General features: G+C 43.3%; 1 protein-coding gene across 1 annotated transcript in view; it reads left to right on the top strand.

The window, feature by feature from the left end:
* Positions 1-4,382: 4,382 nt before the first annotated feature.
* The window catches only part of LOC311101322 (CXADR-like membrane protein), a gene marked incomplete at its 5' end in the record, with an annotated part of 98,983 nt that continues 80,696 nt past the window's right edge, over positions 4,383-22,669 (top strand). Inside the window, one exon of the mRNA XM_084142449.1 lies at positions 4,383-4,413. Coding sequence (XP_083998575.1) covers positions 4,383-4,413 — 31 coding nt within the window. The remainder of the gene's footprint in view (positions 4,414-22,669) is intronic.

The following is a 22,669-nucleotide window of genomic DNA, read 5'->3' as shown; positions in this document are numbered from 1 at the left end:
AGGGCCGGCCGGAGGAGTGGTCAAGGTATATCCCCTTGGCAGAGATGGCCCAGAACTCTCTCCGCCACTCCTCCACCAATCTAACACCTTTCCAGTGTGTTTTAGGGTATCAGCCGGTTCTGGCACCATGGCACGAGAGCCAGATCGAGGCTGCTGCGGTGGATGAGTGGATTCGGCGCTCGGAGGAGACGTGGGACGCTGCACATGTCCATCTGCAGCGGGCCATCCGTCGACAGAAGGCGAGCGCCGATCGCCACCGCAGTGAGGGACCGGTATACGCACCGGGAGATCGAGTCTGGCTCTCGACTCGAAACCTGCCCCTCCGCCTGCCCTGCCGGAAGCTGGGTCGGCGGTTTGTGGGGCCCTTTAAAGTCCTGAGAAGATTGAACGAGGTGTGTTACAGGTTACAACTGCCTATTGATTATAAGAATATTAACCCCTCGTTCCATGTGTCTCTTCTCAGGAATGTGGTAGCTGGTCCACTCCAAGAAGATGAGATAGGAGAGACCCCTCCGCCCCCATTGGACATCGAGGGGGCTCCGGCGTACAGGGTCCGGACCATCTTGGACTCGAGACGCCGGATGAGTGGTCTCCAGTATCTCGTGGAGTGGGAGGGGTACGGTCCGGAGGTACGGTGCTGGGTGCCTAGGAGGGACATCCTAGATCCATCCCTCCTGACTGAGTTCCATCGTGGTCATCCAACGCGCCCGGGTCCGCGTCCTCCTGGCCGTCCCCGAGGCCGGGGTCGGCGCACGGCAGGAGCCGCACGTCAAGGGGGGGGTACTGTCACGGAATCTGCCGAGGCTGCTCCTCCTCCTTGTTCGGGCAGGCTTCGGCGTTCGTCGTCCCCGGAGTACTAGCTGCCACCGTTGAATGTTTCGATGTTCGTTTGGTTTGGTCTGTCTGTTACACCTGTGTCCGTTTGGTCTTGATTATGTGCCTTATAAGTTTCCTGTGGTTGTGTTCGTTAGTTGTGTGTTATTTTAGTTCCTGTCTGTTGGTGGTATCCTGTGCAGTACTCTGGCATTGTTATTAATACGCACTGTGTTGCGTTGTCGTTTTGCCTCCTCGTTAGAGGCACTTTATTTTGTACTGGTTGTGGATCTAGTAAAGTCCTGTTCGACTTAGCTTATGTGTCCTGCGTCTGACTCCTCTCCACGCACCCACACCAACACTGACAGCGAGCAGGAAGCACGGTTGTAGTTTGCGTGTGCTAGCGGGCCGGGGCTAGCAGATGGATCTTCGTGGTCGTCGCAACGGGAAGCCTGTTGAAACCACAGACGATTACGTCGGCAGACCAGTCGTGATGGATCGGCAGGGCTCCGTGTCGACCCTAGGAGGTCCCGTCCAGTTGACAGAGAGGTAGATAGCCGGGAGATGTGCTTGACTCAAGGCTAGCTCAAGGCCAACAGCAACGTTCATATGGTTGCAGCTAGCTAGTTGCAATTATCCAGTGTTAAATGTCCAGTGATTCAGTGATTCTGGTAGACAATCGATAACTCGCTGTGCAGACAGTACAGACTGGCTGATAATAGTCCAGACTAGAGCTGGCTGGTAGGTAGTGCAGGCCACTGACAATGGAGAAAAAGCCGCTAACGGTGGCTAATAGCAAGTAGCTAGTTAGCTGGTTAGCTGGCTACTCCCGTCTGGTAGACAGAGAGGTAGATAGCCGGGGCTAGCTCAAGGGTCAAGGCTAACTGGTGCTACGGGGGCAGTGGTGATTAGCCTACAGCAACATCCATTCAACATCCATTCGGTTGCGGCTAGCTAGATCCGGTGTTATGGTCCAGTGATTCAGGTATTCCGGTAGAAAATCCGATGTTCTGGGTGAAAACCGCTAACGGTGGCTAATAGCAAGTAGCTAGTTAGCTAGTTAGCTGGCTGGCTAGTTTCAACTGGAGATTCTAGATAAAGGTGAGTAAATAATAGAATCCGTTTCACATTGAGTGAGGCGGGTTGCAGGAAAGTATATTTAGTAGAAGGATGAAAGTGTGATAGGGAAAATACAAAAAAAAATACAAAAAACTGGCTATTTACATGAGAACACGACTGCACTGCTACGCTATCTGTGGATGTATTTCAAGGCCTACCTTCAAACTCAGTGCCTCTTTGCTTGACATCAAGGGAAAATCAACAGGAATCAGCCAAGACCTCAGAAAAAAATTTGTAGACCTCCCCAAGTCAGGTTCATCCTTGGAAGCAATTTCCAAATGCCTGAAGGTACCACGTTCATCTGTACAAACAATAGTATGCAAGTATAAACACCATGGGACCACGCAGCCGTCATACCGCTCAGGAAGGAGACGCGTTCTGTCTCCTAGAGATGAACAAAAGTGCAAATCAATCCCAGAATAACAGCAAAGGACCTTGTGAAGATGCTGGAGGAAACAAGTACAAAAGTATCTAGCCACTGCTCCAAAACCGCCATAAAAAAGCCAGACTACGCATGGGGACAAAGATCGTACTTTTTGGAGAAATGTCCTCTGGTCTGATGAAACAAAAATAGAACTGTTTGGCCATAATGACCATCGTTATGTTTGGAGGAAAAAGGGGTATGTGTCAGAAGCTGATGTGGATGCGGTGTTGGAGTCAGGCGCAGGACACAGAAGCTTAGTCGAAAACGACTTTAATTGTCACAAAGACAAATACAAAATAACGGGCCTCAAAACACAGGAGGCGAGCGATTACGCAAACAGTGCGTAAAACACTAACAACTAGAAAACAAATAACATTCACCAGCGGACAGGCGGACAACAACACACAACTGCAAACAAAACCAAAGGAAACTTATAGGTGACATAATCAATACATAATACGAAACAGGTGCACCAACAAGACAAAATCAAACAAACATAGAGAACATCAAGCGGTAGCAGCTAGTACTCCGGGGACGACGAACGCCGAAGCCTGCCCGAACAAGGAGGAGGAGCAGTCTCGGCGGAATTCGTGACAGTATGCTTGCAAGCCGAAGAACACCATCCCAACCGTGAAGAACGGGGGTGGCAGCATCATGCTGTGGGGGTGCTTTGCTGCAGGAGGGACTGGTGCACTTCACAAAATAGATGGCATCATGAGGAAGGAAAATTATGTGGATATATTGAAGCAACATCTCAAGACATCAGTCAGGAAGTTAAAGCTTGGTCGCAAATGGGTCTTCCAAATGGACAATGACCCCAAGCAAGTTGTGGCAAAATGGCTTAAGGACAACAAAGTAAAGGTATTGGAGTGGCCATCACAAAGCCCTGACCTCAATCCTATAGAAAATGTGTGGCAGAACTGAAAAAGTGTGTGCGAGCAAGGAGGCCTACAAACCTGACTCAGTTACACCAGCTCTGTCAGGAGGAATGGGCCAAAATTCACCCAACTTATTGTGGGAAGCTTGTGGAAGGCTACCCGAAACATTTGACCCAAGTTAAACAATTTAAAGGCAATGCTACCAAATACTAATTGAGTGTATGTAAACTTTTGACCCACTTGGAATGTGATGAAATAAATAAAAGCTGAAATAAATCATTCTCTCTACTATTATTCTGACATTTCACATTCTTAAAATAAAGAGGTGATCCTAACTGACCTCAGACAGGGAATTTTTAGTAGGATTAAATGTCAGGAATTGTGAAAACTGTATATTGAAATACTATGGAATTCCAGTCATTTATTTTCCATTTCAATCTTTCCCAACATGTTACATTTCCACTGTTCCAGATAAGATACAGTATACACTATTGTAAAAATAATGCAAGAACATTAACAATTGTCTTTAAAGCGCTGAAAAATAGTAGCCTATTACATAAACATTTTCATTCAGACATCTGTAGGGGGGAAACATTGTTACCCTTTTGTTGCGCTGCTAAGGAAGTGGCCATCAAGTAGCCTACCCCACAGCCAGACCAGCCCAAGATGCCTTTGTGGTCATAGGAGTCGATGTGAGCGCTTCAGACTCTAGAGGTCTCCATCCAGCATGCAGCAACATCCACCTATTGGGATTCTGCCGCTCACATTCTAGTGCAGCAGAAATCGGTATAGGAAGGAAAGGAGGAGACCACTCAGAGCCACGGAGACAGAGGGAACCTGAGGCTCTCGCGTCCCAAACGACACAGAAAGAAAGGGAACTTTGATTTGACGCGCGGCCGATTATGGTGAAAATTACGATAAGAAAGAGCTGCATTATTTAGTGAAGAGAGGCATTGATATTTATAGTGTTTAATATATGATGTCTTCGGTTCCCTGCTCATTGTAGATTATATTTAATTTCTCTCTCCTATTTCTGATGTGCTGCTTCATTGTGACTGTACACTTGGGTCACCCGCGTGATTTTTAAGGCAGCGGAATTGTTGTTTCCAGCTTCGTTGCATGGGAATCCAGTTGTGTCGGGTGCGGTGATGTCTGCAAGGTTTCGCTCTTTGTTTCTGGGTAAGTGAGTTCCCATTCGTATGCAAATATTTCGTTATTTAATAGGAGATTATCAATGACATAATAAAATATGTAATCGGTTTTTTTTGTGTGTAACAAATATTATGATTTATATCGAGCCGTTATATCAATTTGTATTGTTCACAAAAATGCACCATAGTTTAACAGCGCTCTATTGTGCGTAATTGTATCCAGAATTATATCGAAATTAGCCTACAAATGATGTAACATAAGCTATTCATAATATGTATCTCACGTTCTTTTTGAATAGCCTAGATCACTTTGACAAATGTGCCATTTTAAAATGTAAAATAAATAGTGAATGAGGTGAGATTTAATTGCGATAAGTAGGCTAATTCAAGTGAAACATTTGTGTTAAGAAGAAAAAAGTTCACCTCGTTAAAAAAAAAGAACTCTTACAATGTGAATTGAAAGCAGATGTGTTATGATCACTGTACAAAGGCTGCACTTCAGGCACCCACTTGACTGGTGCTGGACAAAGACTGTAGTGTATTGTAGGCTATTGTCCATTGTCTGTTAATGACAGATTAAATACAACTGCTTCTTAGCAGAAAGCACAAAGACAGGGCACACCACCTATAATTCGAATCACAAACTAATGTGCTGTGACACCGATTTCAAAAATATATATTTTAATAGATCATGGCGGGTGGTGAGCGAGCGGCTCTGCTGGTGCCCTGAGAGGCTTGAGGAAGCTGGATATCGCGTGCCCGCGTGTGCCGGGGTCAGAGCTCGTGAGAGTTGTGCAAAGCAAACGTTGAATACTCTCGGGCTTGTCTCCTTTGGTTAAATTCCAACAATTCTGTCCGTGGTTGTGATGGTGCATTTCAGAACAATTGTTTTGTCTGATGACAGTTTGTTGGCTATAGCCTTTTGTGTGTAGCCTAATGTGTCCAGCAAACTTAGACCTGTAATAGACTATATATGTTCTTTGCAATAGCACATTAAATGCATGACCTCTGGCAATATATTTGGATGTTAAGTTTGGCCCTAATGTCTTCTTTTGTCCAAATTCAATACAACTTCCACAATTCTTGCAGTAACTTCACAATGTCTAAATTGCACTGTGAGGTTTCTATAAATTCAGCAAATACCATAGCTAGAGCATTACATGTTCAAAGTAGCTACGCCTGAATATCAAAGTAGCTATGCCTGAATGAGGTCTCAGTAGCCTGCCCTGCAAGGATAGGCCTGTGAGTGAGGCAGACAAATTATGTGGGTTGCCGTCCATTGACTGGCTTAAGTAGTTGGACTGAGGATGGGACACGCCATAGCACTTTAAGCACCTCTATCACTGGGATAATGAGGATCATCATATAACCACTGTGTTCATTTTCCATAGCTTATAGGCTGGGGATCACTGGGTTGACAGTTTAGACATGCAATAATAGCTCTAGTGAACTGTATTATCAGCTATTCATTTTGTTAGCTGGTGGTGATGATGATGGGGATGATGGTGGTGATGATGATGGTAGTGGTGATGATGGTGGTGATGATGATGGTGATGATGGTGATGATGATGGTGATGATGACGATGATGGTGATGGTGTGGTAGTTTTGGTGGTGGTGATGTTGAGTATGATGGAATTGTTACACTATATATACAAAGGTATGTGGACACCCCTTCAAATTAGTGGATTCGGCTATTTCAGCCACACCCGTTGCTGACAGGTGTATAAAATCGAGCACACAGCCATGTAATCTCAATAGACGAACATTGGCAGTAGAATGGCCTTACTGAAGAGCTCAGTGACTTTCAACGTGGCACCGTCATATGATGCAACCTTTCCAACAAGTCAGTTCGTCAAATTTCTGCCCTGCTAGAGCTGCCCGGGTCAACTGTAAGTGCTGTTATTGTGAAGTGGAAACATCTAGGAGCAACAACGGCTTAGCCGCGAAGTGGTAGGCCACTCTAGCTCACAGAACGCGACTGCCGAGTGCTGAAGCACGTAGCACGTAAAAATCATCAGACCCTCGGTTGCAACACTCACTACCGAGTTCCAAACTGCCTCTGGAAGCAACGTCAGCACAGCAACTGTTTGTTGGGAGCATCATGAAATGGGTTTCCATGGCCAAGCAGCCGCACACAAGCCTAAGATCACCAAGCACAATGCCAAGCGTCGGCTGGAGTGGTGTAAAGTTTGTCGCCATTGGACCCGTAGCAGTCTAAACGTGGTCTCTGGAGTGATGAATCATGGCAGTCCGACGGACAAATCTGGGATTGGCGGATGCCAGGAGAACGCTACCTGCCCCAATGCAAGTGCCAACTGTAAAGTTTGATGTTGGAGGAATAATGGTCTGGGGCTGTTTTTCATAGTTCGGGCTAGGCCCGTTAGTTCCAGTGAAGGGAAATCTTAACGCCACATCATACAATGACATTCTAGACGATTCTGTGCTTACAACTTTGTGGCAACAGTTTGGGGAAGGCCCTTTCCTGTTTCAGCATGACAATGCCCCCGTGCACAAAGTGAGGTGCATACAGAAATGGTTTGTCGAAATCAGTGTGGAAGAACTTGACTGGCCTGCACAGAGTCCTGACCTTAACCCCATCGAACACCTTTGGGATGAATTGGAACGTCGACTGCAAGCCAGGCCTAATCACCCAACATCAGTGCCCGACCTCACTAATGCTCTTGTGGCTAAATGGAAGCAAGTCCCCGCAGCAAAGTTCCAACATCTAGTGGAAAGCTTTCTGTTACAGCAGCAAAGGGGGACCAACTCCATTAATGCCCATGATTTTGGAATGAGATGTTCGACGAGCAGGTGTCCACATACTTTTTCTCATGTAGTGTATTATTGTTTGTATTGGCAGATTAGTGTAGTGCTGATGTGATAGTCAGATGGCACACATGTAGTGGTAACATATCCCCCTGTGCAGTCTTTCATAATGGCAAACCAGGTTGAAGGACATTTCCCTTATAGTAATGAACAGACCAACACAGAGGCTGAGCTAAGAGAGAAGAGCTTATTTTATTATGGAATGATCAATAGTAATTAATAGAGCTTATTTCCATTTAATTTGTCTTTGGCCTTGGAAGTCCTGAGACATCCTTAATTTAATATCTGTGGGAGATGTAATATCCAGTGTTCACATTATAGATAAGTACCACAATTAAACACCACAGAATTCCTTAACTGCCTTTATCAAGGCTTACATTACAAAATGAACAGTATAGTAGAAGGTCAAATAATGTGGTAAGGCCTGTAAAACTGCTGGAAGTAGAACCAGAGTAACCAAACCAAAGTAGTGGAGCTTAATGATGGATTGCCTGCCTGTCCTTCCCTCAGCAATAGATGATATTGAATGGAAAATGTTAAATGACTGTCCGGGAAGTAATAACAGATTGTAATTCATTTGACAGAAATGTAATGGGAAAAAATGAGAAGCCCTTCCGTTGGAGTTATCCATTTCCAACCCCCAAATGCCCTCATTTCAAATGGAGCTTATCCACTTTGACCGCTATGATATTTAGCAGTCTTGCATCTATGCTGCGCTATGACACTGGCAGAGGGAATTTGAGTTACATCCTCAAGTCTAATCATCGTTCATCTGATCCGTTATGTATGGAGATAGATGCTAAGAGCTACTAGGTTTAAAATGGGTTTCTGTTCCCATTCTATATTTAGCAAGTCTCCAGGGTTGGACAAAGGATCTCTCAAATGTGGAGATGACAGGAGCCTCCAGTGCCAGAGGTTATGAAGTGACATCTCGATGTGTTTGCCCCTGAATCACACTCCCACACACACTAACCCCCCCCCCATCTCACACTCATACAAACACACAGCCATTTAAAAAAAATCAGATTACCATAGAAAGCGTTAAGGCTGTAGTTCTTGTTATTTCATATTTAGTCAGTATTCATAGACTAGGGGCTGTATTCAATCCGTATCGCAGAAGTTCAACGTTACAGCGGGATTGAAATTTAAAGACAATGTTCCCGGGTTAGCGGAGACTGCATTCACTTAAACGCTGCATATGTCGGTTCAATCGGAAATTACCTTTACATTTTACCCGACTTTACATTTCTTTACATTGCTCAATCTGTAACGCTTCAGCCCTAGATATTGCTTTTCATCAACATGACTTGACATTCATTTTCCCTATAGCCTACATTTTCTACTTGGAAATTGTTTTGGTTTTTAGGGTAGGGTTTCACTTGGCAGTTTCGCTTTGTGGGACAAAAATCACATGGTATTTAACATACTTGGCCTGGACTCTTGGCTGGACAGTGCTTTGGACATTCTTGTGGTGTTTGAGGGAGGACACAATCTTGATCATTTGACTTATTAATCCTGTTGGAACTCGCCGAAATACAAACAGAATGCACACTATGAATGACTTCCACCTTGGTCAGCATTTTGGCATCAAGAGCAAAGAGAGAACAGATATGATTTCCCTCCAAAGCTTTATTTTCCTTTGGCAAAACATTAATAATAGTAAATCCAAATATTTCAAGCAATAGGTTGCAGAGATACACAAAGGATAGAATAACCTTTTAGAAGACATGTGAGCACACATCTAATGATCAGCCTAATGAGACGATGTTCGAGCACAAAGGTCTAACTGCCACTACTAGAACTATACACCCATATCGCTAACTAACACTGATTTGCTTTCCTAGCAGTTTTTCCAGATTAGTTATGTGTTACTTGATTCCTATGACCTTAGATAACAACGTGTTTTTTCTGGCTAATATGCTTTTAAATTTTTTCTGCTGAAAGAACCTTGTTTCATTGATTGAGGTGCTTTTAGGAAGGTTTTTCCGTCCAGAGCAAGCCTATGGCCTGATTCAATCAAATCCGCTTTAGCTGACATTCGCATAGTGGTTGTTTTGGCAGTGTCAGAGGTGGAACTGTATTAGAGCTGTCAAATCCACAAGCAGCTTCGTGCGTTAAGGCCAGTTAAGACTATTGCAGATCACTGCCATTGGATGCAATGAAACCACACCCGACTATAATCCGACAATTCCCATGCAGCCGCGTTAGAAGTTCATGCAGCCGCTTTACACGTTTGAACACTCAAATTAGACTTGTAGGCATAAATCCCCACGTTCAAATTAACATGAAAACATGCATTAGTCTAACATCAATGGTTTGACATTTTTATCAGTCATTATTTCTAACATAGATAGAGCCTACACTTTCTAGCGCCATTTTGAACTTCTAATGCAGTAGGGATAATAAGGAAGAGAGTGGTTTGTGACACAAGAGCAGCCGCTCCCCGATCTGTCAGCTCATACCTCAGTTACACCTGAAAACATCAAAACATCAGCTATGTGGATCCGGCCTGCACTGGTAAATGCTGGTTAGTCTTCGATCTGATTGAACCCCGGCCCTAGTTCTGTGTTTTGAATGAGATAGACTTTAGGTGAAATAGTGCCTGTTTTATACCTGTTCTTGCTCTCTCTGTGGAATATATCCACTGTGTGTATTTTTAACAGTCAAAGACATCCTCGGTACAAGGAAAGGTCATTCTGGTGAGATGAAATTGTGCATGACAGATTTCCTCTCTCTTTTTCTAAATCCTGCCTATTTTAACTCCCAGTGTCTCTCATCTTCATCTTATTTGCATCAATACACTAACTTGATGTTGGACATCAATTTCACCATTGATCAATGTCTTTTCAAGAGCTCTGACTCAAAATACAGTATATTTTTGTTTTAAATATTATGTAGCATTGACATGGGCCACAAACGTCTGGACAGAACTGGGTTTGTGTTGTTTTCTGACCTATAAATCTCAGCCGCTTTTTAACCTTCACTGACAAAATGACTTCCAGATTATTTTGGAACACATGAACAGGAACTGCGTATTTCACTTTACGGCTAACTTTTGACAGATGTTCTGGAGAGGCTCAGATTCAAGTTAAATCAAGCCACATGCATAGTACAGTAGGCTACGTTCATTCTTGAACACCAAGCTCTTCTTTCAATGTTATCTATCAAGCATTTCAGACATTCCATTTTAGGTTCATAAACGGGGTTCAAACAGAAGAGTGCCCTGCGGCTTTCTCTAATCTCTGCCTTCATGGACATTTACGAGCAAAAGTTAGGATTTCTGCACTATTTTCTGGGGTAAATAACCATGTAAATAACCATGAAGTTAATAGAGCAAGGACAATTATTGCTTCTTTTCAGGAAAGCTTTGCGGTATGAGCTAGTGAACATAAACAGTTTCATGAGGGTCTCTTTGATTGGTCTAAGAGATCTGAGGGTGAACAAATGACAAGACAAATGCTGATGTTTTCTGCCCTGAAATACAAAGGGCATGGTGCTGCCTTGCGTTGATTCACCTCACCAAAGGCCTGGTATGATGTTTTAATATTGCAGATAAAGTGGCTTGCGAAAGTATTCAACCCCATTGGCATTTTTCCTATTTTGTTGCCTTACCACCTGGAATTAAAATTGTTTTTGTGGGTGTGAATAGAAAAACAGAAAACTTGAGCGTGCATACCTATTCATACCTTCAAGTTAGATGGGTTCTGCTGGTGTACAGCAATATTTAAGTCATACCACAGATTCTCAATTGGATTGAGGTCTGGGCTTTGACTAGGCCATTCCAAGACATTTAAATGTTTCCCCTTAAACCACTCAAGTGTTGCTTTAGCAGTATACTTAGCGTCATTGTCCTGCTGGAAGGTGAACCTCGTCCCAGTTTCACATCTCTGGAAGACTGAAACAGGTTTCCCTCAAGAATTTCCCTGTATTTAGCGCCATCCATCATTCCTTCAATTCTGACCAGTTTCCCAGTCCCTGCCGATGAAAAACATCCCGACAGCATGGTGCTGCCACCACCTTGCTTCACTGTGGGGATGGTGTTCTCGTGGTGATGAGAGGTGTTGGGTTTGCGCCAGACATAGCGTTTTACTTGATGGCCAAAAAGCTCAATTTTAGTCTCATCTGACCAGAGTACCTTCTTCCATATGTTTGGGGAGTCTCCCACATGGCTTTTGGCGAACACCAAACGTGTTTGCTTATTTCTTTCTTTAAGCAATGGCTTTTTTCTGGACACTCTTCCGTAAAGCCCAGCTCTGTGGAGTGTACGGCTTAAAGTGGTCCTATGGACAGGGTTATCTTTGCTCTCTTTGTTGCCTCTCTGATTAATGCCCTCCTTGCCTGGTCCGTGATTGTTGGTGGGCGGCCCGCTCTTGGCAGGTTTGTTGTGGTGCCATATTCTTTCCATTTTTTAATAATGGATTTAATGGTACTCCGTGGGATGTTCAATGTTTCAGATATTGTTTTATAACCCAACCCTGATCTGTACTTCTCCACAACTTCGTCCCTGACCTGTTTGGAGAGCTCCTTGGTCTTCATGGTGCCGCTTTTTTTGAAACAAGTAATCTTTTTCATTTCACTATTTTGTGTATGTCCATTACATGAAATCCAAATAAAAATCCATTTAAATTACAGGTTGTAATGCAACAAAATAGGAAAAACGCCAAGGGGGATGAATACTTTTGCAAGGCACTGTAGATTGTGGGTTCTATCAATGTAATTGTTTGCATCATTTTTATTGCCTGTTACTGTTCAATATTTTTTTCTCTATACTTTTTCCCCCTACCCTACCATCCCTACCCTGATTGGAGTAAACTAACGGACAACAATACTTCTACTGCTACTTGCAGCTATTTTCACACACGTACGGTAATTGTACATATATTCCTAATTTCCTCTTTCTGCAAGTGCCGGATTTTCACCCACAGCGGCCATTCACCATCCATTCTGATCTTAGCTCCAACCCTCCGATGTCCAGAGATGAACTCATCTTTCCAGTATAATGCCATTTTGCTATTTTCTGTTGCAATACATTCCTCCATTTTACTATGATGTCTTACGGGGATCCTGAACTCCCTATTTGTAAAATATCTACCGATATTGCATAAAAAATACAGTGCCTTGCAAAAGTATTCATCCCCCTTGTTGTTTTTCCTATTTTGTTGCATTTCAACCTGTAATTTAAATGGATTTTTATTTGGATTTCATGTAATGGACATGCACAAAATAGTCCAAATTGGTGAAGTGAAATGAAAAAAATTACTTGTTTCAAAGAATTCAAAAAATAATAACGGAAAAGTGGTGCGTGCATATGTATTCACCCCCTTTGCTATGAAGCCCCTAAATAAGATCTGGTGCAACCAATTACCTTCAAAAGTCACAAAATTAGTTAAATAAAGTCCACCTGTGTGCAATCTAAGTCTCACATGATCTGTCACATGATCTCAGTATATATTAACCTGTTCTGAAAGGCCCAAGAGTCTGCAACACCACTAAGTAAGGGGCACCACCAAGCAAGCGGCACCATGAAGACCAAGGAGCTCTCCAAACAGGTCAGGGACAGTTGTGGAGAAGTACAGATCAGGGTTGGGTTATAAAAAAATATCAGAAACTTTGAACATCCCACGGAGCACCATTAAATCCATTATTAAAATTGTGAAAGAATATGGCACCACAACAAACCTGCCAAGAGAGGGCCGCCCACCAACACTCATGGACCAGGCAAGGAGGGCATTAATCAGAGAGGCAACAAATAGACCAACGATAACCCTGAAGGAGCTGCAAAGCTCCACAGCGGAGATTGGAGTATCTGTCCATAGGACCACTTTAAGCCGTACACTCCACAGAGATGGGCTTTACGGAAGAGTGGCCAGAAAAAAAGCCATTGCTTAAAGAAGAAAATAAGCAAACACGTTTGGTTGTTCGACAAAAGCCATGTTGGAGACTCCCCAAACATATGGAAGAAGGTACTCTGGTCAGATGAAACTAAAATTGAGCTTTTTGGCCATCAAGGAAAACGCTATGTCTGGGGCAAACCCAACACCTCTCATCACCCCGAGAACACCATCCCCAGAGTAAAGCATGGTTGTGGCAGCATCATGCTGTGGCTACGTTTTTCATCGGCAGGGACTGGGAAACTGGTCAGAATTGAAGGAATGATAGATGGTGCTAAATACAGGGAAATTCTTGAGGGAAACCTGTTTCAATCTTCCAGAGATGTGAGACTGGGACAGAGGTTCACCTTCCAGCAGGAAAATGACCCTAAGCATACTGCTAAAGCAACACTCGAGTGGTTTAATGGGAAACATTTAAATGTCTTGGAATGGCCTAGTCAAAGCCCAGACCTCAATCCAATTGAGAATCTGTGGTATGACTTAAAGATTGCTGTACACCAGCAGAACCCATCCAACTTGATGGAGCTGGAGCAGTTTTGCCTTGAAGAACGGGCAACAATCCCAGTGGCTAAATGTGCCAAGCTTATAGAGACATACCCCAAGAGACTTGCAGCTGTAATTGCTGCAAAAGGTGGCTCTACAAAGTATTGACTTTGGGGGGGTGAATAGGTATGCACGCTGAAGTTTTCAATTTTTTTGTCTTATTTCTTGTTTGTTTCACAATAAAAAATATTTTGCATCTTCAAAGTGGTAGGCACCCCCAAAAAATCCATTTTAATTCCAGGTTGTAAGGCTACAAAATAGGGAAAAAATGCCAATGGGGGTGAATACTTTCGGAAGCCACTGTATATGATCATTATTATGCGTGGAAATACTTGGGAACAGATTTCCCAAATTAAAATTACTTGGAGCTGATTTCCTGGTGTTTTTACAGTTTTTTACATCCAACAATGAAAATGCAAAAAAAAAAAAAAAGAATACCACTAGCATCAAAAAAACTTTTTTAAGTAATGAGGCTGACGCAACAGATCAGAACGTTTAGCTTAAAATGTTGATAAACTATTAGGCTATTTATTCACATTATAAGCGCAGCAATGTGCACACGGCAGTAGGCTATAATTGTGAATATTCCATTAGCAGGGAAACCATCATTCTTAAAAGGGACTCAAATGCGATTATGCATGTAATGCTTTATTTTAAAGTTGCATTTTTATGGTGAAAATCATCTTCCCCAAATGTAAAACCCACGCGCTGCATATGTATGCCAGTTAGGCTCTACACCCGTTGTAAAGCGGATGAATGTGCTTAATTTTAAGAAGTTATTTGGCCAGTTTAGTAGTGAGACAAACGTTGGGCTATATGTTTCGGTTTTTAATACATTCTAATGCTGCATGATGTGACTCTAATGATGATTTGAAAAAAGTCACATGAAAGGCATGAGCTCTGCTTTATTTTTTGCGCAGGCTGTACACACTTCATCAGTCTCTCATTCACAATTTGACAAGCACTTGATAATGCCTCGAATTTCCCGGCAGCAAATATATAAATCACAATTGAGAGGCTAATATTGTCACCCATCAGACTATTCTTGATTTAATCTTGTCTTTGTATATAGTAAATAATATATATGTGAAATTTGTTTTGATTTAGAATGCAGCATTATCATGCACCTGTCTCAAAACATGGGCAGGGGAAAATATATTCACTTAAATAGCGAATGGATGATGCTATTCCAGTGATTAATTTTCATTCCATCTTGTTGTAAAGAGAAACAATGTGCTTAAGACTAGGAAAGTTGAGAAATAAATATAGTAGGCCTAGCCTATAGAAAGCTGATGTGATCATTCTCTTTTTAATAGAGGCCATTATTTTCTCAGGCAATTGCATAGCCTATAGAAATGTTGCGCAACATGAGCTCATACGCTCTAATGAAGTGGTTGATTAGATTTTGGATCACATTTGCATTGATGTCAGAGTTATTAGAGGGACAATAGAGTGCTGAGTACCAGGCAGTTAGCAAGTTTGGTAGGCCACTAATGACCATCAGCAGCATCAGAGCTTGGAGAAGCCTAATTACCGTGACTAAACAGTCACGTGGAATTTGACTGCCATCATGACTCGTGACCGCCGGTGTGTCGGTAATACGGTCACTGTAACAGCCCTAACTACGGATTGACTTCTTACATTTACATTTTAGTCATTTAGCAGACGCTCTTATCCAGAGCGACTTACAGTTAGCACATATATTATTTTATCAAACCCACAACCCTGGCGTTGCAAACGCCATGCTCTACCAACTGAGCTACATCCCCTGCCGGCCATTCCCTCCCCTACCCTGGACGACGCTGGGCCAATTGTGCGCCGCCCCATGGGTCTCCCGGTCGCGGCCCGCTACAACAGAGCCTGGATTCGAACCAGGATCTCTAGTGGCACAGCTAGCACTGCAATGCAGTGCCTTAGACCACTGCGCCACTCGGGATACTTCTCCCACATATGACATTAAGCAGTAATTTAATTACTGAAATTGATTACATATTTTTTTTTAAATATCAACCCATGATGCAAAAGCATATTTCACAAGGCAATGGCAACCCTGTTGTTTTTTTTCTCTCTCTCTTTTTGTGGAATGGGAGCTAACTGAGTGAACGGGGGAAATGTTCCACGTCTCACTATTTAGACGCCCGCTGTTCCTTTCAATTTGAAACAGTCTATTAGTTCTGCTAGCAGGCCACTCCATTAGGTGTTTTGAACCCGCGTGCTCCATTGTCTCACTTTTCCCTCTTGCTGCTCTCCCCCAAGCGTCAGTGCCAGTAATCAGCAGAGGCCTCCTGTTCTTCTTGCATTCATCTTCACCCTCAAAAGATCCAAAGATGGATGGAGTTTGCAGGGGTAATTTGGAGGCCATTGATTAGTGCATTTAAAAGTAGGAAGAAGGAATGGGTAACCTGTAGGTAGCAACAACACCTTGTGGACCATCTGTGTTCTTACCTGAGTCCAAGTCCATTTTTGATTTGGGGGGATTTAAAATCCAAAGTTTTTTCATTGTTCAATACTTTTGTTTTATGTCTGTAATTAATTTATCCTGTAATTTAGATAGGTTGCAATTATTTTATCATGAAAATGGCTTTATATGATAAACACGTATACTGACGCTGATTAATGTTTAACTAAGGATAAATGCATTGGTCATTACGACTGCAGATCTTTTATTGCTATTCAGTACTAGTAACTGTAGAATGCAATATTTCGGTCCCACGGTAGTGGCTTGCTGTTATCTTGTACTAGAGGCATCATGATGGATGGTTTAACTATCGAGCCACAATGCCAGGCATTTGGCTGTTCATACCACAGCAAAAACTTTGTAAACTGGATATCACTGATCAATCGCTAGGCTGCCTGCAATTAAGAGGCGAGATGCACTCAATGGAAGAAGTTTATGTTTGTATAGGAGATTAAGTCACTTATTCAGGTGCTTAGACCAGGGGTGTCAAACTCATTTTGCACCGGGGGCCGCATTCGGTCTTCAACGAGGTCCGGAGGGCCGCACTTAAAATTGGTTATATTTCCTCACCATCAGAATTAGTAAAAAATAGTCCTCTATCCATCGTTTTTTTGAATTTTCAATGCTCCCTGACTGTCTAACTTTCATTTCGGTGAATATTAGCGAGCTGGACACAGTAAAGAAACTACACAGTTTCAATTTGGTTTTAGTATTTTAGTATACATTTTTTTTTACAAATAATGGACTGTATGTTTGGCACCCATGGCTTAGACCATGGTGAGTGTACAGTAGATTGCCCTCCCTGCTGAAAATGCTATTTTTTTCTTCCCTTCCCGTGAAACTGTTCCAGAACAGATGGCATCACCACCTTTATTTTTCAGAGTCGTTAGACTTGACTTGTTGATGAAATGGAGCCTTTGCGCTATACTGCCCATGCAAATGTGTAGCTCTATGGTTTGATGTTATCCACCATGTCGCAGATTGCCGTGCAGGAAAAGCAATGTATTATACAGCCCAAACACCTACGAGTGTTACATTCTTACCTTACAAGGCTTCGGATATTGCCTTTCCAAAGACGGCACATTTTGTTTACCCATGACTGAGATGGCAGCAGTACCACGGCCTGTGTTCTGATAAAAATGTAATGTGGGGTTGTTATTCTGCATGCCTGAAATACACACAGACACATTCACACTCTCTCTCACACACACACACACACACTCCTGCCCTGGGACCGTGAGGCTCATGGTATGGTTGTGCTCCTGCGTCTGAGGAGGCTTCCAGTACCCTGGGGAGTAGCAAATTAATGCCATCTACTGCCGTGTTCCCGGATGGACCAAGCTCCTAGTTACATTTCCTGCAGATGCTACCATTTTCACTCCATTGTTTAGCCATCTTCTGCCTCTCCTGTGTCTCTCCAGGATTCTTTACCTTGGTCCTCATGCAGCCTGACAGGCTAACTATAGCTCATTATGCCACCAGAGAAGACACTGGGCTTAGGACTGTGTTTAAAATGCCTGTCATGGTTTTGTGTTTTTGTCAAAACTGTCACATTTAATGTATTCCATGCTGGTGCTGGACAGTTTGCTGAGGGAGTTCAGACTAGAGCAATCAACCACTCATCAGACTAGAGCAATCAACCACTCATGGATTATGGAATTGATTTACTGTGGTTGTTGGCTTTTACTATGGGAAAAAAGACCCAACATAGAATAGCTCCACATCGTAGTTTGACCCACTAGACTAAAATACTTAGACATTATGAAATGTATGAAAATGTATGCACTCACTAACTGTAAGTCGCTCTGGATAAGAGCGTCTGCTAAATGACTAAAATGTGAAATGTAAATGTAATGTTCCTTTTCAAAAATGTGTTCAGTTTGGAGAAAAGGTTCAGTTGGGAGCAAATAGAACATGACGGGCACGGCTTGTCTTTTTTATATTAAATGTGAGGTATTTAACAGTACACATCACTTTATTGTCTGTGTCATTTCAGAAAGGGAATCTGGAGTGTTAGCATTGGCATGATTTGCCGTCTGGAGTCTAGAGTTGCTGTGGAGGAGGAATAGCAACTTTTGCAAAATCATGCTCTTAAAATAATTAAAGTTGACAATGATGACTGTGTATTCTAGACTAGTCCAAGCTCAAAAAGTACAGCGATGGGAACTACTGTACCATCAATTGTATGCTATGTTATACATTTAATAAAAAAATGGCATTGGGTTAGAATAGAATACGAAGATATGATTAAATGGATTGCATGGAGAGAATAAGGACATGCCTCGTCTCCTTGGTTACTGGACCCAATTTAAAAAACCAACATTTTCCCTAAGTACACTCTTAGAAAAAAAGGTGCTATCTAGAACCTAAAAGGGTTCTTCGGCTCTCCCCATAGGAGAACCCTTTGAATAACCTTTTTTGGTTCCAGATAGAACCCTTTTGGTTTCCATGTAAAACCCTTTCCACTGAAGGTTCTACATGGAACCCAAAAGGGTTCTACCTGGAACCAAAAAGGGTTCTCCTATGGGGATAGCCGAAGAACCCTTTTGGAACCCTTTTTATAAGAGTGTAGAGGAGAAGACACTATTTACCCTATTAACCTTTCCTCTTGGATGCACTCTTGAACAATGTGGAAGAGCCGACTCGTCACTAGCCCCTTTGCTAATCAGGCAATTAAGTCTATCCTGCCGTGGTGGAGCACCGGGCTGAGTGTAGGGCCGAGAAGTCATCTGCAGTCTCAGCAAACACCAATCGTCTCACCTCCTGGCTGCAAACAGAATGCACAAGCAGACCTGTCTGGTGGGATTCACTCCCCCTCCATCCCCCCTCCCCTCCTCCTGTGGTCCTCCCTCTTCAATGTGACCCTCGCCCATCGCTTCAGATCACCAGCAGGGTCAGGCCATATTGAAGTCTTTGTTGTCCAGCTAGTAGCTTCATAGAATCACGTTATCCATGATTGATGCTTGTGCGCTTCCTGTTTGGCGATGGGATATGAAACAGTACATGGTCTTATAGTGTTGCTTCAGAGTGTTCCCTGTATGACTGCTACCTTTTACTGCTGTATTTCAGTGAACCTGACCTGATTATAACATGGTGCAGCAGCAGCGTTTTCCTGTTCGGGCGCCCCAGCCGTTAGTGGAGTATTTACCATGTTTCCTTTAGTCCATGAGTTATTCATGCCACCAAAAGCTCCTGCTCAGGGAGGGGACGTTGGGCTGCAGCAGTGTGGATGGAAGGATCCTACTGCAGCTGGAGGTAGCGTGGTGCGAGGGTGCTTGTTTCTACTTTACCTCCCTCCCCCATGATGCTCATGAGTAAAACAAGGCCTACCTCTCTTTCACCTGCTCACTCATTACTAGAGAATCCTGTGTGTTAGTGTGTGTGTGTGTGTGTGTGTGTGTGTGTGTGTGTGTGTGTGTGTGTGTGTGTGTGTGTGTGTGTGTGTGTGTGTGTGTGTGTGCGTGCGTGCGTGTGTGCGTGCGTGTGCATCATGTGTTTCTTTAGATTGCATCTTCCTAGTGTGTTATGGGGATGTTTGTTAAAGCATGTAAATTCATTCACTTCAAGGCTGTTTTCACTATTCCAGACTAATGTTGATTGTTTAAAATCCACTGATACTCCATATTCCTCCTCTTGCCCAATTAAATTATAGTGACAACAGTTAGCATGCTTTTTCCCCCTAGCCTCTATAGCTTCTCGCTGCTGTGTCATGTACAGAATTAGAGCCTAAGTTAATGTGTTTAAAGGCGGTGATAACGGCAAGGCTTACGGCTGCTCAGAAAGGGATTACGGGACATCGTTTTCTGTCTTCAAATAGCTGGCTTAACCGTCAGATTACTTTCTTCTTCACTGGTAATGAATCGCTTGTGTTTCCTGACAGGCGGCATGAAAGAGAACGTCTCACTCTGTGGAGAAGGAAGATGGCTGCTCATTAGCGCTGGAAAGGTGTACTGCACCGCACAGTGCAGAGAGAGACAGGAGACGTCCCAGTAGATTTGCTTGAAGTCTCCTCTTTCACAGCCAGTTGGCCAGTGATTGATCAGAAACATTTGAGAAGCGATCCATATGTGATTTGTAATGAGAATTGTAAGGGTTGGTGTGAGGTGTGACCCAGGTGCGGTGCAGGATAGACAGTAGGCAGTAGGCAAGGATGGTGAAACAAGGATCTTTACTGGTGGTCCAAAAGCCAGGATACAAAACAACAGACTATACACGAAAACAAATGAGGAGCACATAGGTCTCCAAAAAACAGGCTGACAGCAAACAATACGAAATACTAACTGACTGGAAAAACACAATGACACAGGGAGAACACTTCTCGAGTACCTGTAACTCCGTCACGTGATCCGACACTGATACGTAATGCTTGACATCAAGGAACTAGCAGAGAAAACTGAGCAAGGGAACACAGGGAAGTGAGAGCATAAATACACAGGTGAATCAGATAACCACAGGTGACACCAATAGGAAGATAATTAGTCCCGACTGTGAGTGAGGAGGCGCGGATGGTTGTCGGAGGATGACACCTAGTGGGTCGCTCCGGAACGGCGACCCACTCCTGTAACAGAGAGTGTTTGTGTGGGCGTACAGTTATGTGCTCATGCATATACTAAAGCAATTGTGCATGAGAGGGTGTGCTAAACAACTTTTTTTTAGCATGGCTATGCTGCGGTTAAAGGTACGAGGCGGAGCTGAGTACCATAGATCAGCACAGCCGTGCTAAAAAAGTCGTTTTGCACAACCTCGAGGATAAAATAGCTTTTCTACAAAGGGTTACCAATTAAATAAAAAAAACATTATTTTGATCAATGTATTCATAGGCTACTATTTTATCCCTCAATGAAAATATAGGCCTAGTCCCGACACATCTATGGTTGCTAGCCAAGCCGGCTGGCCATTCATTCTATCGGTTAGGTTGCCAGAGACGCGACCCAGTCGTTAAGTCTTTTTGTTCTATATCTATGGACGCAACCCAGTCGTTCGTTCTAAATGTTCCGTTGCCATGCTGTCTGGCAACACTCTTATCCCTTGCTTGCTAGCTATCCAACCACGGCTAACACAGTCATGTCAAACCATGCAGATAGAATAATAGCAAAGTAGCTGCATTTCATTTGACCTGTTTTTCTATTGACATTTCTTTGTATATACAGTATCCATAAAAATTGTGCTGATTCATGATTTCGACTTGCTGAGAAAAGATATCCGTCTCGTCCTGACACATTCATTGTCATTAGGACAGTGGAGATCGAATTTCAATATTGAAACAATGTTGCAAATGTCGAGAGACAGACAGCAACGTTTGTGCAAACCCCCGTTGTTGCAAACCAAATGTTAGGCTAGAAGCAAGGGGAAATAATGTCTAGATGCTTTTTTACAGTGGAGATCAAGTTAATGAATTGGCTGACTGAGCTGTTGGGACACTGGATGCGCAGGGATTTCTCAGATGGAACAGAAAACAAGATGCCCATTTTTGCGTCATAGGCTTACCCGTACTAAAAGTTGTTTTAATATGGCTTAGAATGCGTCTCAACCAATCACAATGCTTGTTTTGACCAACCCGTTGTAGGAAGTACATTGATGTACATGTATAAAACAACATGTACAGTTGATTCCGTTTTGTAGAGAAAAGTATAACAAGTATATCAAGTGGCAGTCCCTTCGTTTAGGATTTCCACATCCTCTCCAGTTTTGAGAACAAACCCATCAAAGGGTGACATATCGTGTGTCAAGATCCATCTGCAGATCATGTGAGCGGATCCATAGCCAGAGATCATCCCTGCGAGCGATTGGCGCCAGTGAGGCAGCTGGATTGGGGGGTATCAGTTACAGGTCAACTGGAGGGCAAACTGACAAGACCTTACAAAAATGCCCTGTGAGCAATGGCCAACCGCGTCTGCTCTGTCATTGGCCGAGCGGTGTGACACCAGATCCAGCAGGAGACGTGCTTGACAGCACAGCAGCATGCTGAAGGAGAAATACTTCCCTCCCTTGCAGACGTAATCCTTTCCTCCAAATGCACTGCTTACAGGACCTTTATAAAGACATTAGACTGGAGAAATGACTCCGTATTCAATATTCGACCCACATAGCATGGCAGGATGAGACAGTGGTTTCTTACTTCCCTTGTTAGAGGAAATGTATTGAGTGTTCACCCTGAGGACTCGCATCCCAATGTAGTGCTGTCTGATGTTGCAGGCAGTGGCACTCTGCTTATGGCTGGAGATGCGCTGTGTTTTGTGTTTCAGGAGGCTAGCTAACGAGTGCTCACATAGCCCACAGTAACAGCACTGGTGAAGATGGATTGTCTTGGGCACGCTTTATCTGAAGACATGTCAATAGCTCCGTTATACCCGGAGTGCATGCGAGTGCATTGGGGAGCCTATTCATCGACTGACTGGTTAGCCCCATTTTGTAATTAGGTTTTTGTCTGGTCTCAGTTACCTCTGAGGAGAAACCATACAGTACGAGGGTGCATTAGTGCTTAATGAAGAGTGTTTATTCTAGCACTGTACTATCAGAATGACCCAGTAACCTCACCAGTATGTCGCTCTCCTTCTATCTCCCC

Source organism: Coregonus lavaretus (assembly GCF_964263955.1).
Source record: "Coregonus lavaretus genome assembly, chromosome: 26".
Lineage (NCBI taxonomy): Eukaryota > Metazoa > Chordata > Actinopteri > Salmoniformes > Salmonidae > Coregonus > Coregonus lavaretus.
Note: the sequence above shows the minus strand (reverse complement) of the source record. Positions and strands in the feature narration are given on the sequence as shown.